Raw genomic sequence first — 18,102 nt, 5'->3', positions numbered from 1 at the left:
TGGAGGGTCTCAGCAATTGTAATAAATATCCAAGCCAACAGCAAGACTGCCTCAAGGGGAGTGTTGCTGAATTTAACACCGTGTGGAGGAATCTTGATCAGTAATGAGCTATTTCCAGAGGAGTTCTGTGACAATACTCGTAAGCTCCCTAGTGATAAATGTGACGTCTCTAGCATGATTAATTTGGAGGACTAGCACTGGCTGAGTTTCTAATAAATTAATCAGCATCATATGAATCAGTAATTTACACAGCTGTAACACATATAAATGCAGGGAAATGAGCAGAGTCATAAAAATGTTTTAAGAAGCAATAATATTTTTTGTTTGCTACTCATAGTAAAAGGATATTTACAATAAATTGCTGATGTCATTTAAATTAAATACCTACACTGGACAGTATGTCATGGACAGGCTGTGAATTATTGCCCAGGTGATATGTTTTTCTTCTGGTATTTCAGTGGTTGAACTCCTTATGCATTCATTTGATTTCTCTGTACACCTGTCGTAAACTCACAGGGCTTCAAGAAACTTATTTTAATAAGAAGAATGAGAAAGTTCACTGCAAGGTAACATATCTTCCCTTTTGAGAAGAGGACGAGTCAGTCTGCAGAGCACATCACTGGAAAGTGCACTTATTCCTCTACCTTATCTCTTTATCTTGAATACTTCAGTCTAGTCAGTTTGCCTCTCTTTCAGCATATTTGCATTGCTATCTACTTTTACGACTTCTGCTGGAAACGGAGCCATTTGGAAAGCCTGTGCATGGGCAGACACTGGAAAGTAAAGGATACTACCTCACTGAAAAGCAAGAAATGCTAGGGACAAATGCTACACTTCAGAGGCAAACAACATTTTTTCTTCAGCATGTTATACCATTTGCATAGCAAGTCATAGATAAAACACATCACCTGTCCCCAGTTCCATGGTCGAGACTAGTGTGAAATATAACTTTGCGAATCAAACCCTAAAACTTTAAAGTTAGACGATGTCTTTGAGTAGGATCTATTCAGAACCCACAGCTGGATGATAGGAATAAAATATCTGCAAGTTCCTCGCTCCCCACCACCCTGCATTTCAAAGCGCTGCGGTGGTTTCGCCTGGGTAAGACGCCGAGGTGGCGGACAGCTCTCCGGTGCGGAGGACAGCGGCTGAAAGAGAAGCCGCTCACGCTCTGTCCCTCGCTCCCCGACAGCCGTCCCCGTGGCGCTGGGACACCGTGCGGCGGCGGCTCCGGGCTCCACGTCGTTCCGCCGCACAAAACCCGTCTCGGGGCTGGGGCGTTTGGCGGAGAAGAGGCGGGGCGGCTCCTCCCAGCGCCAGGTATAAATAAAGGCTGCGGAGGAAGGAGCAGTCTTGATCTGTGCTTCGACCCGGCTTTGGCTCCGCGGAGCGAGCAGCACCGGGGCCGCTGGACAGCGCCTGCGGCTCCGCGGGCCCATTCCCGGGCCTCCGCGGGGTATCTGCTGCGGGCCCTCTTCAGCCCCGAAGGCTGCTCTCCTGGTGGCGCTCACTGTCTCCGAGACTCAGGATCATGCTCTCCTGCCCAGCCGGGAGAGGGCTTGTGCAAAGCGCTGGAAGGTAGCGGCGCGGGATTTTTATCCATGCGCCCCTCCCCTGCGCCGGCGAACAGTGCTTCATCTGCGTTTCTGAGGGAACGAAACTCGGCAGAGAAAAAGAGGGAGGAAAAAAGGCAGGAGGAAGGGCAAGAAAGTTAGCTGACTTACAGAGAGGTGAAGCTTTCTAGTGTCTCCTTTTCACTGTCACTTTTTACTGGAGACCTGCAGTCCTCCCGAAGGTGGTAGATGGAGACAGAACTGCCTCCCGAGTTCACAGCAGTGCCCCTCGGGGGAAATGGGAGCGCCCAGTTGGTGCCAGACCCAGCCCTACTGCCCCCAGAGCAGGGCATGGCCATGTTCATCGTCCGCTGTGTAATCCCTTCACTTTATCTGCTCATCATCACTGTGGGCTTGCTGGGCAACATCACTCTCATGAAGATCTTCATCTCCAACAGCGCCATGAGGAGTGTGCCCAACATCTTCATCTCCAGCCTTGCTGCCGGTGACCTGCTGCTGTTAGTGACCTGTGTGCCTGTGGATGCCTCCCGGTATTTCTCTGAGGAGTGGCTCTTTGGGGAGGTGGGCTGCAAGCTCATCCCTGCCATCCAGCTCACCTCAGTTGGTGTGTCTGTCTTTACCCTCACCGCCCTCAGTGCTGACAGGTAGGAAAGCTGGGCTACCCCTTCTCAGCTCTCTGCAGCTTGGGCTAAGACTAGCCAGAGCTGGCATGGAAGGTAAAGCATCTCTCTGACAAGGTATCACTGATTTGCAATCCCCTCATTTCAATTTGTGAGGTGCTCATGCTTCTTTTTCCCTCACTGACCAATGGCAAATCTGGTACTAACAAATTACAAGGCTTATTGTAAATGGATGCGCCTGGGCCTCCAGCTTCCAGGGTGTCAGCTGCAAGAGCTGGGTTTAGTCCTTTCTTCTGCACCTCAGGGCAGCCCGTGTATTGTAATGTTATTAATTAGGGAAGTTTTTAGATGCTAGATATCACCCATGCCAAGGCACAGTGGTATGTCAACAGGCAGTGAGCAGCTCAAACCAAGTCAAGCACAGAGATACTGTTAATCAATAAGTTTCTTTCTGCATAGAAAATGTTTGTGTGTGTATGTGTGTGACACAGAAGAGCAGGTTACCAGAGGCAGCTGCCAGAACTCGGAGTTCAAAGGAGCCAAACTGTTCTGCTGTAATTGTTAGTCTTAAACTTTTGTTCAGGCTGTTAATTCTGGCTTCTTCTGAATTTACAGAATCTTGTCAGATTAGGAAGAGAAAAAAGAGCCAGTCTCCAGGTTTTTCCTCCCAGTTACTATAAATGAGTGCTGAAGGATTTATAGCAACAGGGTGGATGTTGGACTTTGACTCAGGCTCCAAAGGGCAAAATCTTGCAGTGTAATTTGCAACCTTGAATTAAATAAAAGTATTTTTCTCCTATTAGATAAGCAATTCCATTTATTTATTTATTTTTACCCAGAAATTTTAATGCTTAGTTCCTTCTCCATAGGAATTACTCTTTTTCCTTATGCTGGATTTTAAGCAGAACTAATGCATTACATTTGTATATGATGTGAAGCCTAAGGGTAGTCTTCAGTGGTCAGCAATTTCAGTGATGTTTGAATCAGGACCTTAAATGCTTGCATATATAGACTGTGTTTGTAATGCAAATGGAAATTTGATTCTATTTTTGAAGAAGAGCTTGCAAAACATACCTTAAAGTGAACACCTGTGACCCCCTCATTATCTCATTTAAAGAGTATGACAGAAACTCTCCTTGGAGAGCCAAGCAAACCTTGTGGTTTTATTTCTGCTCTGTTTCCACTGTTTAAAAGTATGATTGTGTTATCTTATTTGAAAAGGGAAGAAGCTATTTTCAGAGGAGATCATCTTTCTAATGGACTATCATGTGAGGGAATGCTGGTGATTTAATATTTAAGGATTCATTAGTTTACTTTTTATATAGTTTTGGAGCATTCATTGTTTGCTTTGCCTGTATTTTATACCCTTCTTTTATTAACATTAAAGATTCAAGAAATAACAATGTTGAATCTGTTTACACTGTATGCATTTAGAATTACACATCATAGAAAACAGCTACAGATTGGGCACTATGACTATATAAGCTTGTATAAATATGTTCTTTCAGCATTTTGGAGTTCACAGTATATACAAATATCAGAAATGGTTATACTAAGAATTTAACAACTCTCTCTTTAACCTCTGCAGTTACATTTTCAGTAGGAAAAACATTTACTTTTCAGTCAGAAGAACAGCTACTGACTTCAGAGGCCAATGTCTTGTCTCCTAGGGGTGCAAGTCATCTCTTGAGTGAAGTTTACTGGACTAAAGTCTACTTTTTTTGTTTGACACTTTTGTTGAGCTAAAGGGAGGCACTGGTGTGGAGGAGTTTTTGCCACACTAATTTGTAACCAGATCCTAATGTGTGTCATGATGACTTGATCACTTATGGCTAGTTATGTCAGCAGATCCGAAGTGATGGCAGCATCCTACATCTGTGGATGAGGAGGCAAGGCCTGGCTAGGGGCAGTATTTTCTCCATATAAGCAGATCTAGAATAGGATGTTAGCAATTTGAAAGCAGTGATGCCACTAAAAAGGTTCCATTATATTCCAGTATATATGTGGTATACAATATCTCTCAGTGACAGCTTATTTCACACATAATGTATTGGACTGGATGATCTTTGAGGTCTCTCACAGCCGGATATATTCTGTGATTCTGTGACTACTGTATGATCATTAAAGCCTTTCCTGTTAACTCCCTGTTGTCCCAGGACTGCATGGGAGTCTAGGCACTGGTTACACTAAGGAACAGCTTTAAAAATATTTTTAATTGGGGTAAGGGAGGTTGTCTTGGTTCCCACAGTGTAATTAACACTTATTATTTATGTGGAAATACTGCATGGTGAATTACATGCATGTGATACATTTAACAAGAGCAGGTACAGAAGCAATAAAGTCTGAATGATCATTACCTGCCAACTGAAGCTACAAGGAAGCAAAAATAGTATTCATTGCATATATATCTTTTCTGAAGTTACCTTTTTATTTTTTTTGGTCACAGAATTCCCTTCAGCATCCCTAGTGCTTTCAGTGTGACACATGTGCACCTTCTATCTGGAACCTTAGTTATCTAGTACTGAGGTTATTTGGGGTTTGGTTTTGTGGGTTCTTTTGTTTGGTTGGTTGGTTTTTGTTTTGTTGTTGTGGTTTGGGGTTTTTTTTGTGTGTGTACACAAATGTGGTATGTAATTTGTAACAATGCTTCCCAGATTTCCCTAGAGCACATTTGCAGATTGAATTCACAGATTGCAGCAGATCCACCCAAGGGTGCCCATCCCAGGAATAGCAGATGGTCCCATCAAACAGTTCTCCTCACACTTGAGCTCTTGTGAGTCTGGCATCTGAGTGTGGACAGTGGTTCTCTGCTGCAGTCCCATACCTTTTGGGGCAGAACAGGGTGGAGAGGTCATCAACAGTGGTGGGAATGGTGGCAGAGGAATGAATGCAATAGTGGCACTAGTGTGTTTGCATCAGAGGAGGGTGTGATTTCACTCTCCTCTGGGGTGCCAAAGGCACCACAGGATCACTGCTGCTGAGCCAGCTGTCTCCTGTCACTGCCAAGACAGAGATGTGGAGAGACAACACACATGCCTCTCAAAGCCACTGCTCCTATTGATTTTACTCTGTTGTGAAGAAATCAGACCACTTCTAAAATCTTAATCTTTCTCAGGTTTAAAAAACCAAGAAAAAAACAGAGGGGGTGGGGTGGGGGGTGGGTGTCACAGAAAGAGAAAACCTAATAATTACAGTGGGTAATAAATGGGAAAGAGGATGGAGACTGAGAGACAAAAATGTGAAAAACTAAAAAAGAAGTATAATAGGGAATTGGAGGGGCCATAGGGAAGATGACCTCCAATACCAATCAGCACACCCTGAAAATGCCTACAGAACTAGTGCATGATGGAAATAAAAATGGGTCTCCTGTGTAGCTTGCTTTTCCAAGGGCCATGGAGTGTAGTTTTGGCCAGGGCTATTGGATGTTGATGAGAAAGTCTCAGTTCTTGGTGTGGTCTTGGATAAGCAGGATAAAGAGGTGAGAGAAGCGTAGCCAGAGTGACTGCATCATGACAGAAGGAAACCTTGTGTCAGCATCTCCTCACTGCAAAAAGTGATATAGAAACTAGGGATGAACCCAGCTTGAACTATGCCTGATTGAACTATCCCATTAACTTTTTCACTGCTTCAGGGAGCATTTTCTCAGTTTACATCTCTGGTGGGCCATGCAGTTAGCTCAGAGTGCAAACTAGGCCCATGGAGGGTTCTTCATGCTCTTCTCAGGGCTGTTTTGTTCCCAGGAAGAACTCTAGGGTAAACTAGAGCACAAGTACAGAAAGATATTTCCAAGATGCCTTTCAAAGCTAGAAGGCTGGATGACTCATAAAATTTAGTCTAGAAAAGCAGTTAGAGAAGCTCAGTGGGCAGCAGCTCAAGAATGAATGTGACAGTGTACACCTCTAGCCATCATTGCATTGTTGTATATGCTGATAAAAAACAATTGTATCACAAAAGTGCCAAAAGACCTGAGGTGAATAGAGGTTGAAGGAATAAATGGCAGCTCCTTACAACAACATTATATTTGTCCCATATGGTCTTTCCTTTTCTCTTGGCTACCATTTATGTTTAATTTTTATGTTTAATTCTGCTACTTTTTCTAGACTGAATTTTCTTTCTAATGAAGGGTTTAAAGGTGTTAACTCAAATGCAGTTGTGCTGCTCTCTAAAGACAGTGATGCTGAATAGTGGAGCAGCTGGCCCTACTGCAATCAAAGTAACTTTTCTTTGTGTTCTTCATAACAAGTGTGACAAAAAGACACCTTTGATGAGACACATATTTGATTAATCAGGTAACAAGGTTTTTTTTTTTTTTTTGTTCTTTTGTTTTTTTGTTTTTAATTAGGGCCATGACTCCTTTCCTGTCTCTTTGTAACAAAGAAGTTTGAAAATCTATGTTCATACATAAATAACTAAGTACAGTTCCTATCTGAGATGCTAAAAATATATCCTATATATCTGAACAGCACAGCTGAACTATGTGCTATTTGATTTTTGTTTGTTTGTTTGGGTATGTCATGTATGTTTGGGATGTTCAATAATCTTTATTTTTTTGCTTTAATTTTGGAACATTGCAATTTTTGTTTTTAGAAGTGCAAAGAGGCTCAAAACCATTTCGTGCAAGTTTAATATCTATGTGTTGACTTCTGGCTACAACTGATAACAAAATCCATTCTGGCTCAGTTTGCATGCCTTCTGTCTCCTGCTTCTGAGGGAACTCAGGCAATGTTTTGAAGACCTTCAGGAGTGTGAAAAGGTACCCTAGTAACTACTTTTAAAAACTAACAAGAGGACACAGTCTCAGGCTGTGCCAGGAGAGGTTTAGGTTGGGTGTGAGGAAGAAGTTCTATACAGAGAGAGTGATTGCCCATTGGAATGGGCTTCCTGGGGAGGTGGTGGAGTTGCCGTCATTGGTGGTTTTCAGGAAGAGACTTGATGGGGTGCTTGGTGCCATGGGTTAGTTGTTTAGGTGGGTTGGATTGGTTGAGGGGTTGGACACAATGATCTTGAAGGTCTCTTCCAACCCGGTCTATTCTATTCTATTCTATTCTATTCTATTCTATTCTATTCTATTCTATTCTATTCTACTTCTGTAATTTTCATTAGTAGAATAATTCTTAATAAAAATTCATTTGGAGTCATCATCTTCTTCAGAATTTATTTGAAGTTTCTTCTTTTGTTATGTTAGGTGCTCAATCAGGCAGAAATATACTGGTTGAAGACCTCCAAAATCCTGATTTCTTATTCTATGTTTTAGAGCAAGTGACACAGGAAAGTTGACATGATTTGCTTTTGAGCTCTAATACTTGACATTTGGAGACTAAAGAGCCTTGGTGAGAGAAGTAGTATTAAAGTGATGTCCTGAAAATGACTTATAATTGACAAAAGAATAGAGAAAAAATGATCAAAGGTAAAGTGAAATACTATCTGTATAAAAGAAAATCAGTGCCTTAACTGTTTATCATAGATGGGAAAACAAAATAATATGGACCCAATAGAACTATGACATCTATGAGTTTATCTCTTAGAAACTGTAACTCTTGAGGTAAACATATTGAATGAATAACTAGCTGAAGTATATTAAAACACATGATGGTCCAGATGTGTCACTGTAGGCTGTAACAATATGGTTATAGTTATGCAACAATGGGCAAAGCAAAAAGGATTTAGGAGATGCTGGGCAAACTTTGTCTCTCACATTGTTTTTTTTTTCCACCTCACCCTTTAGTTTACACATGCAAACTAGACTCACAAAATAAAGTTTGCCAGTTTACTTTTGATGAAACACTTGACAGATTTTTCAAGCTTGTTCTCACCTGTGACCACCCAAAAGTTTTAATTTATTTCTCTCCATTCTATGTACCCAAAAGGAGTCAGATGGAAAATATTCCAGAAAGGAAAATGGATGGCAGACTGCCCTCCCCCCTGTAACACTGAAGAAGGAATTGTACAACTGGAGTAGATTAGGGAGTTACCCTTTGTAGGATAAGTTTGGTCAAGTCAGGGAATTCACATCAGTTGCTGGAGAAGTTCCTCTTGTGACCATCTGTGTGGATGAAAATGATTTCTCGGCAAATAACATTTTCCTCCCATGTGTGGCAAATTTTCCTCAAACTTCATATAGACACACACATCTGTTAAACTTCTGCCTGTGTGCATGTGTCCTATGCTCTTCAACTCATATGAAAACAGGTTAGTCCTGAGGATGGCAGAGTGAGAAATGGCTGTGGTGTTCATCCTAGTCAGTGATCAATGCGGTGTTGGCAGCAGCCAGCTTTGCTTTGATTAATGCAAATGTCAGAGTCTGGTAGCCTTTTCTAGGCTTCAGACTAAACCCTGAGAAACTGTTAGAAAAACATTCCTCTTGTTTCTTTTATCAGTTCAGTTAAATCCTATGGTGCTTTATTATTATTTTTTTTTTCCAGAAAAAAAAAGCAAGCTGGAATACAGCAGATCTGACTGAATTCTTACCAAGCAATCCTGAACATAAATCTCTGTACATTTATCTTATTTGCTTGCCTGTATTACATTGCAATGGGTTTATCCAAATTGAACTCCTGGAATCCTTAAGTTTATATTTAGCAAGTCCTCAGATATTATGTCAGAGATAAAATATACTCTACCAATGCCTTCTCTAGGAAAAAAGATTTCACATGTGATGATAAACTTATTAGAGAATAAATAATATATATGTTTTATGTATGTGCAGAATGGTGGAACTCTCAAATGTCCTTCCCAATAGGGATACTTTCATTGAATCCTCAATTTAAAGTAATTTGATTATAGAATTGGTGTATTTCTCATATGGGTTTTGCTACAGAACCATTCTTCCTGAGTATATAGTCCTGTTGCTAAAGTGTTGGTTTTTTTATTATTTTAATATATGTTCTTATTGAAACAAGGCACATGCAATCACAATCCTTATGTCTAAACATGTGCCTCCTCTCATAACTTCTAGATCCATGCTGAAATACAACCATTTGACAGTATGACTATAAATAGCAAGTAAGTTCCTACTAGTTCATGGAATTGTGGAAGGTAAGGGGAAACCTGCTTTGTTGTCTGTTGCAGCATTTTGAATTCAGAAATTAGAGATTTATGGTCTAGATTCTCAAATGGTAAAATCTAAGTCTATTCCAAATACATGGAGGTTGGTTATTTAATTCATCCTGGCTTGTAACATTTCTAGAAATGATCTGGCCACATAGCATTGTACTTAATAATTGTGTTTTCTGCACTGAACAGTTTTTTTTTGTCTTTGGTTTTCTGCTTCCAGGCACTTAAGTGTCTGTAACTGATATTTTCATTGACCTTCTGCTCCAGCAGTGACAATTTTATGAGGTGTTTTCCATTCAGATATGTATGGATATCATTGCTGGGAGACATGAAGTAAGCATCTGGTGGATAAGCAGATAAGCATGCATCTCTCTTTAGTCTAAAACCAGGGGGCGATATTAACAGGGTTTGGATCAAGCCCTTTTGAGGAAACGTTTCTGTTTCCTCAAACTCCTTTGAAACTCCAAGATTCAGAATTTAAACTCAGAAAGAATAAGAGAAAGTTAGGTGTGATTTTTTTTTCTTGCCATAGTATTATATCGAGGAAGAAGTAGTATGACTAAATGGAGAGCAGAGTGCTAGGGGACAAAACCAAACAGCTTGTCTAAGCTACACATTGCAGTGCCTAATCTCTAGCCTAGGTGCTGACTTTCCTCCTATCCACCCCTTGCAGAATGGGCAAGTTTGTGCTTGTGTCTCTTGGCAGAAGCCATAGCTCCAAAGAAATGAAACTTAAAAAAATATTTCCTGAGTCGGGTTGCCTTTGTCATCAGTGATAATGATAGAGGATATAGGAAGGCAGAATTTACATGAAAGCATCAAATGCATATTGTTAATTATTTCCTGAACTTCCTGGCAACCTGTAATTTACTTTTTTTCATCAATGAAGTAAAAGAAAAGATGGATTTTGTTTATTAATGTGACTAAATAATTTGCACCCTTACTCTGATTTACCAGTGTTGTCTTATTGATAGAAAATAAATAGTTTGTGACTTGAATGGTTGGTGGTATATTTTAGCCTTACACTTGTTTTATACAGAGGAGGACACTTGGTGTTCACTTTGAGAACATTTTAAATTCCACTTAGTTTAAATTTCATTTTATTTGTAACCTGTCTCTTTCTACTCCTTATCTTTTCAGAGCTGTAAACAAGATGACAGACTTAATTTTTTTAAAGCACTTCAGACCTTTTTGTTCCTGTTGGCACCAAGTACTGTGCAGGGCTGAGTCCTAGGCAGAAGAGTGCCATCTTGTAGTCAGCTAAAGTAGCAAGCAGAATGTGATAGGATTAAAGAATTTTCTTGTTGTTGTTCTGAACAGAGCTGTTTTTGTGGAAAAAGACCTTCTGCTCCAGTGCCATCCAGCGCCATCCATCTTCGAGTCAGTTGTGGCTCAGGGGAAAACATGCTATTTGTTGAAGTAGCAGTATATGCCAAGGCATAAATATGTGCCATATCTTCTGCTAATGTAAAGGCTTCTGAAAAAGTCTACCTTCTAAATATCAAAGAGACCAAATTCTGCTAAAAGAATTAATCTCAGCATGATCATTTTCTTGGGTCATGGGATTGTGGTCAAAACAGTTTGAAGCACTGCAATGGGAAAAGAGAGGAAAAACCCCACATCTGCAGTAAACACCATAATTTTTATCCAATGTCATCTGCATACCCACCCCTCTGAAGTCCCCAAACCAGATCTTCCCCAGCAATGTGAGGTCTTAAAGAAATGAGCAGATGTAAGGATTTGACGTCACCTTATCTGAATGAAAATAAATAGATCTGTCTTTATGTAATGAAATCAAGGCAGACAGCAATAGGAAGGAAATTATTGAATAATAAGGTCAGAATTTGTACTGGGGAGCATTCATTATTTGTACAGAAGCCTGCAACCTTCATATCCTATAAAGGATTTCTTTACACCTAGGTGTCTAGGGAGTTTCTCACTGTGTGTTAAAAGAAATGGTAAATATAAATTAACAGAGGCAGTTTACTGAATTTTATTTTCTACTCCACCGTGTGGGTTAAGACAGAGTAAAAAATCTTCTCTCTCAAGTCAGAGAGGGTATGAACATAGATAACAATTATTTTTAATTATTTAGTGATAATACAAATTATTACAGTCCTGAGAAAGAGGACTCTGAGGCATATTTTGACTCAAATATTCTCTGAAGGAAGATTGCTAGGGTACCAAGACAATGCTCTGTTCCACATTTTCATGGCATGGCTTGTTGCACTGTTTGTTGCCAGTCAACTCAGAGTTGCTGTATGAAGGTATAGCTTTTATCCTCAGTTCCTCAAACACCTGCTCAAGGTGTTGAGAGTCTATGCAGTACCTGCCAGGACCCGCAAATCAGCTGTAAAGAGTGTTTGTGATCACAGTTGAATTTATCAGCATTTCCTTCAGCATCTGTGTTATATTTAGCCATAACCTAACCCTTGGTATGTATGTCGAAACCTGCTGGTACCGATATATATTTCTCTTTGTATATGCAGGTACATGTATCTACATGCATAGATAAGGAGCTTTATCACCCAGTAGAGACACCTAAATTACAGTTCTTCTCACTCTAAGCTCATTGTATAGCTAACTGTGGTGAGTTGAAAATTCTGCCCCCCCACCCCCCCAGCATTCAATTTCCCAGACCAGCTCAGCTGGAAGCAAATGAAAGCTGCATTCACAAGCAAAACTACAATCTACAATGAAATGCAAAAAATATGTACAAAATATACAGTATTTACAACATTTATAGGTATTTACAATTAATAAACAGCACAAGAACCCCCTTGGCCAAAGACCAAGGGAGCTGCAACAGCTTCTGCTTCCCTGCCTCCTTCCCTACCCGCCTTGTACACAACGGGACAAGAGAAAAGAAGGCAGAGGAAAGCTGTCGTTAATACCAGTCACAACAAAAGCAATGCAGTCAAGGTCAGTAAGCCAGGAGAGCCAAAGAAATGAAAAGAGAAATATTGTTTACCAAACTAATTCTTACGGTAGGTAACTCTCCAATGGGATTGTATAGAGCTATCATTATTTTCTTTTTACACCCAAGAGTGATTTATTTACATTTCACTACTTTCTGTTCAAGATCTCTGGAAAATTTTTAAAGGCATAGACTAAAACTACCACACTAACAGAGAAAAACAAGCACCTCAGCAGGTGAGTTAATACATCTATAACCCAAATCAGCCATTGAAAAGACATCTCTGCTGACTAGCAAAAACCTTAAGATAAATACAGTTATGTACCTGGAGTATGAATATCTCCTGACTCCCTTCTTGCTATTAAACATTGCTTTAAATATTAAAGAAAACAATCTTTCTGTTTCTCAAAACCTCTGCAATTTCAGACACACCTCCCTGCCCCAAATCTTAAATCAAATCAAAAGTAGAAAGAAAAAACTGAAGAAGCAAAAAATCCCCATCACATAATGCAAGCTTCCAAATTACTACAAGTTAGACAAACGGAAATGTTTTATGTTCAGCTTTTAATAAAAAGATTGAAACCAGGATTTACTTACATTTGGCGGGGGGGGTGGGGGTGGGGTGGTGGTGGAATCCAAATAAATTAAAAATCAAACTAAAACATTAAAGTATCCTTGAAATATTTTTCTTAAAGTATATCTGACCATTTAAAACTGAGCTTTTCTTGTGGAAAGTTTCACTTTCTATTACCTTTTGTAATATTTTTGGTTTTAATAAAAGAACTCCTAACCAGAGGCTACATCTATTCATCTATTTTGCTTTGCTGCAGTGTGTTATTTCCATTCTCTGCAATTCTTCCTGTTTGTGACCATTTGAGGCTGTGCCTTTAAGAAAGGGGCACACTGGCTAAATGTTTATAAAATATTTTGGTATTCTAAACGAATTTCATTGGCCAAGTTAAGGTGGGAGGTGAGGTTAGTCCCAGCGTGGCTGGAACTTTCTCTCAGTCCTCCTTTCTTCGCTGTCCCTCTCGGCTGGATCTGCTTCTGGGCTTCTTGCCAAGAGATAAGAAACTAACTCCCTGTGCATAGGCCTCTGTCTGCTGTGCTAACCCCTCTTTTCTCGTCTTCTACCTCTTTGGGAGAGAAGGGAGGTAGGGGGGTGAAGGGGGCACAGGGGGAAGCCCCTCTGTGGGGGGTCTGGTTTCTGGTTGAGTTCATTTGCTGTATATTCCTGTATATATTGTAAAATACCTGTATTTGTTGTGTTACATCTAATCTGTTTCCTTGTAAAATATACTCTCATTTCTCCGACTGGGTTTAGCCGTGGTCTCTTTCTCAGTGGGGGAGGGAAAGCAGAGCCTTTCCTTTCAAACCACCACACTGTTGTCATTATATTGTTTATGAAATCATCAGTTGTGCAAAGGTTTATATATAATCACATGTTATGAGAAAGTTTCCTAAAATATGGTATAAAGCAGCATCTTCCAAATCTTGATGCAGCAATGTTCACTTTATTTAAGAGCTTAATTCTTCTTCACAGGCCACATGGAGCCATTCTTGACTGATTTATGAAGATGTGGATGTTCCAAATCAGGACAGTACAGTCAGGACAGTATCTCTGTGCATAGAAAGGTGCTGAGGTGGAAAGGCAAGAGCTGACACAGCCACAGGTTTTTAGTGGTCTGGCTAGAAGTGGTTAATGATGATTATTACCCCATGGTCCCAGAGGGGCTAGTGGAGTTTGACAGTGGGAAAGCTCTGGTGACAGGCAGGAAGAAATCCTGGGCTGTGGGAGCTGAGAAAGGAAATAGGCTAGTATGTATGTGGGGGCACAAGAATGAGGTGGAAGTAAGGAGGCAGGATGTCCGTTCAGTAGTTTGCTGTGGGGATTTGGAGAAAGAAAGATTGAAGCCAGGGTTGCTTCTGTGCTTTCACCAGGCCGGCACAGAATGGGCACCAGAGCCACAGGATGTATCCAGGGCTCCTTTTGCCACCTCTGATGGGTATATACAGATGAAGATAGAGATTTAGAGAATGCAAATTTAGGAAAGATTACAAATCACTTGACATTTCAAATAAGAACAAAATATGACATTATTTTAATCAGAGGTACGAAGTGGCCTTGTGTATCACATGTTGTATTTGAAAAGCTCCCTTTTAATTTTCATCTCTGTTTTGATCAATTTCAGGTATAAAGCAATTGTAAATCCCATGGACATCCAGACCTCCAGTGCAGTGCTGTGGACCTGTCTTAAAGCCATTGCCATCTGGGTAGTCTCCATGCTTCTAGCAGTTCCTGAAGCAGTGTTCTCTGAGCTGGCCTACATCAGTGATGCAGATAATGCCACTTTCACAGCATGCATACCATACCCCATGACAGATGATGTGCACCCGAAGATCCATTCTGTGCTGATTTTCCTTGTGTATTTCCTTATCCCTCTTGCCATAATTAGTATCTATTACTATCATATCGCAAAGAGTTTAATAAAAAGTGCTCACAACATTCCTGGAGAGTACAGTGAGCATTGCAAAAGACAGGTAAGCAATTTGCTTTGTGCATCCTGATGAAAGGTCTGTGTTCTGTATGCACTTGCAAGTGAAAGTACAGGAACTTTAACATCTGAATTATTCAGTTTCACAAAGAATTAGTACAATTTCTCTTGTTTTCACAATTACTTGGTATTAAGCCCAGTATGTAAAAGAATATGAACAAGGAAAAATACTAATTCAGTGCTGCCAATGCATATTCCTAACATGAAATGGGATCGGTGTATGTGTTTGTATGTGTTATTGTAATTGTTCCTGTGTTCTTACTGAGGAACAATGTTTTTGCAGTTAGTGCTAGTGGTTTCACCTGTTTCTGTAGAGAGACATTTGGAGAAGAACTCTTAAAATAAGTTTTTGAGAATTGTCTCTAGTTTCTTTGTGCTTAGAAATGAAAAAACCTGACCTACACAGGGAAAAAAAATATCTCAGGGGATCTAAGGTTCTCAAACTAAGGAGTGCTGAAGATAATGAACACAGAGCAGGAACTGATTGTTCTTTGGCTTTCTCAAATATCATCCTGATCTTGCACTTTTCTAATACTTTTTCTATTATAAATGCTATAAAACTTTTGCTTTAGGTTCTGTATTCTTTTAAGAGAAAGCACTTGTAATGCTGGACAATGCCAGCGTCCCTGTGAGGCACAGGAAGCAGCAAAGATAGCAACAAGCTGTTCATGAGCAGGGACACTTACGTACACGAATGACAGCTTTTGCAATGCAAGTGCCTCAAATGCTTTACAAAAGCATTAGTATTGATAGAGAAAGATATGTATGCTCCTTAAAACAATTTGGAAGCCTTTTGTCTGCCAGTATTGCAGAAAATGCTTATAAACCCTCCTTGGATATATGTGATGCATATTCTTTCAAAAAGAAAGACACATTCCCTCATGTCCTTTTTGCTCAGCATTTCATTTCTACTGTAGCCTGTTTCTTGTAAAAAATGCATAAATATTAGCACTTCATGTATTTTTTCATTTTTCCTGTGAAATATAGAGAGCCTTTTGGCTGAACCCTCAGGATGGAAACAATATTTAATTTACATTGCATTTCTGAACTCACACGTATGTTCAAAGTAAGAACATATTTTTTCATTCTACATAGTGTTTTCTTTTTCTTTCTGTGTGGTTTTTGTTGGTGGTTGATTTTTTTATTTTTTTTTTGCCTTTTTTTTTTTAATCTGTGAGGTTCAGAAGAATGGAAAATTCCAATGTGCTTACATATCTCAGAGCAAGAGGACGTGAATTCATACTATTGCCATCAACTGATCTTTCTTTAGGCCATAGTGCAACAGCCTAATATTCACACTGTGCCTTTGCACTCTTTAGTCTGCCTCTGCAATCTGAGTGCAAATCCTACCAAACTGGAATGTTAGAGTTTTCCTATCTATTGTGAATTTCTCACTGTATCTGGTCTAGATAGAGTCAAGAAAACTACTTACAGATCGATTTCACAGATTTTGAAACCCTGTTACAATAAATTAACTTCCTACTTTTCTCAGAAAACTGAGCAAAGTCAGGAAATTTTCCTGCCTTTGCAAAATTTTGGTACCTAATACACATGATAAGCCTTTTGAAAGGAGGATGCAGAAAGTTTCTGCCTCCCTTTTGGGCCTTCTCTCTGGCTAGTTTCTCTTCCTGTCTCAGTTTAGGACCACTCAAGTAGGCTTCTGTCAATTTTGGTCACTCTCGATATCTACATTGTAATCTGTTACACTTTAGTACTGCAATTAAAGTGTATTTCTTTAATGTCATTATTGAAGATGTAACCTTTCACCCTGTGGAATTAAGATGCTCCATACTGTGCAATGCAGTTTTAGTGATTTCTCTAGGAGAGATGTGTGAGAGTGAGGCATTTTGGGCAAAATGATGGGATGTTAGCTATAGCTAATGCCCTAGCTGTGTCTTTACATTTCACTCAAAATGTCTCTAGATTTGAAAGTCAACTGTTTCTAAATATCTTTCTAACTGAAGTTAAACTTCAAGCCAAGCACTGAGATCTCATCAGAAAAGGTTGTTTCGTGACATCCTTTGATGTGTGCTTTCAGGCTAAAAGCCAACATTCACTTGGGTCATGAATCACTCTTGCTGCATATATCACAAAGAGAAAACTTCTGTAACTGCAAACAGCTAGGATCTTTCACTGGAAGTAGACTGAAAGTGGGAAAAGAAAGTAAATGAGGCAGAAAAAGTAATTCAGCTCCTGAAGGATGCATTTTTACTGGCCTTACTTATGACAGCTGTTCAAGCTAATGCAAAGTAAAGTGCTGCATATATTAATTACATCTGTTTTGTGGAGTAATTCTGTTCATTGTTGTTCATTTGGGTTTTCTTCATCTTTTTAGATGGAAACTCGGAAACGCCTGGCAAAAATTGTTCTAGTATTTGTCGGCTTCTTTGCTCTCTGCTGGTTTCCCAACCACGTGCTATACATGTACCGGTCTTTTAATTACAGTAAGATTGATCCATCAACAGGACATATGATTGTTACTTTAGTGGCCCGAGTGCTGAGCTTCTGCAACTCTTGTGTCAACCCATTTGCACTGTACTTTCTTAGTGAGAGTTTTAGAAGACATTTCAACAACCAGCTTCACTGCAGGAGGAAAGTTCATCGAGCGAGATCTGCCAGCTACTTGCGCAACTCTTCTGCCATTCAAATGGCTTCCCTGAAAAGCAATACCAGGAACACAATGACTAGCATGACACAACTGAATGGGCACAGCTTGAAACAAGAAGTGTCATTATGATTTAAGAGGTGTGATTTTTGACTGCAGAACAAATTTGAACTCTTTCTTTGCAGTTTGTAACTCATTTTTGTCTCTCATATGCATAGACCATCTGAGTCCTCAGAACAGAGAATCTGTTAAAGTCTGGCCAATCTATTGGCCTATTATTAATTTTAGGTAGAAGTGGGGAGAACATTTTATTGAGAAGACAAAACTGACTGTTTTCATATTGTACTTTAAAGGAAATGCTAATGTTTAACATGTAAGAAAGCAAAATAATGATGTCAATATTAGTGTAGCTGACCTAATATGGCTTTAAAAAATGCAGATTTTCATATCTGAAGAATATGTATTTTTAGCTGAATATTGACCTAGCATATGTCTTACTCTAAAAGTTTTTGCATGATTTTATCTATGCTGTTCTTTAATAATGGTAGGCATTTTTTGGACCCAGTTAAGGAGCCACTGCAATGCATAGATTCTTTTTTCAGAAAAAAAGAGACTTAAATATTGAGTGCCAGACCTTTACCTCATTTAAATCTGCCTTCTGTTTACAATTTGGCAGACATGATGAAAATTTACTTTTTTGGGTATTGTCTTTGCTTCTGAAACTCAGTGTCTGAAAGCCTATTTCTCTGATTTGTTGTCTGTGACAGCATTGGTTCAG

At 39.7% G+C, this 18,102-nt stretch overlaps 1 protein-coding gene across 1 annotated transcript; it reads left to right on the top strand.

Annotated features, from left to right (window-relative positions):
- Positions 1-1,802: 1,802 nt before the first annotated feature.
- NMBR (neuromedin B receptor) lies at positions 1,803-17,456 on the top strand. Its single transcript, XM_009896395.2, has 3 exons — positions 1,803-2,218; positions 14,357-14,705; positions 17,055-17,456. The coding sequence occupies exons 1-3, from the start codon at positions 1,803-1,805 to the stop codon at positions 17,454-17,456; spliced, it is 1,167 nt and encodes a 388-aa protein (XP_009894697.2).
- Positions 17,457-18,102: the final 646 nt, after the last annotated feature.

The sequence above is a fragment of the Dryobates pubescens genome, chromosome 6 (genome assembly GCF_014839835.1).
Source record: "Dryobates pubescens isolate bDryPub1 chromosome 6, bDryPub1.pri, whole genome shotgun sequence".
NCBI classification, from domain to species: Eukaryota; Metazoa; Chordata; class Aves; order Piciformes; family Picidae; genus Dryobates; species Dryobates pubescens.
The sequence above is the reverse complement of the archived record's forward strand: the minus strand, read 5'-3'. Positions and strand labels throughout refer to the sequence as shown.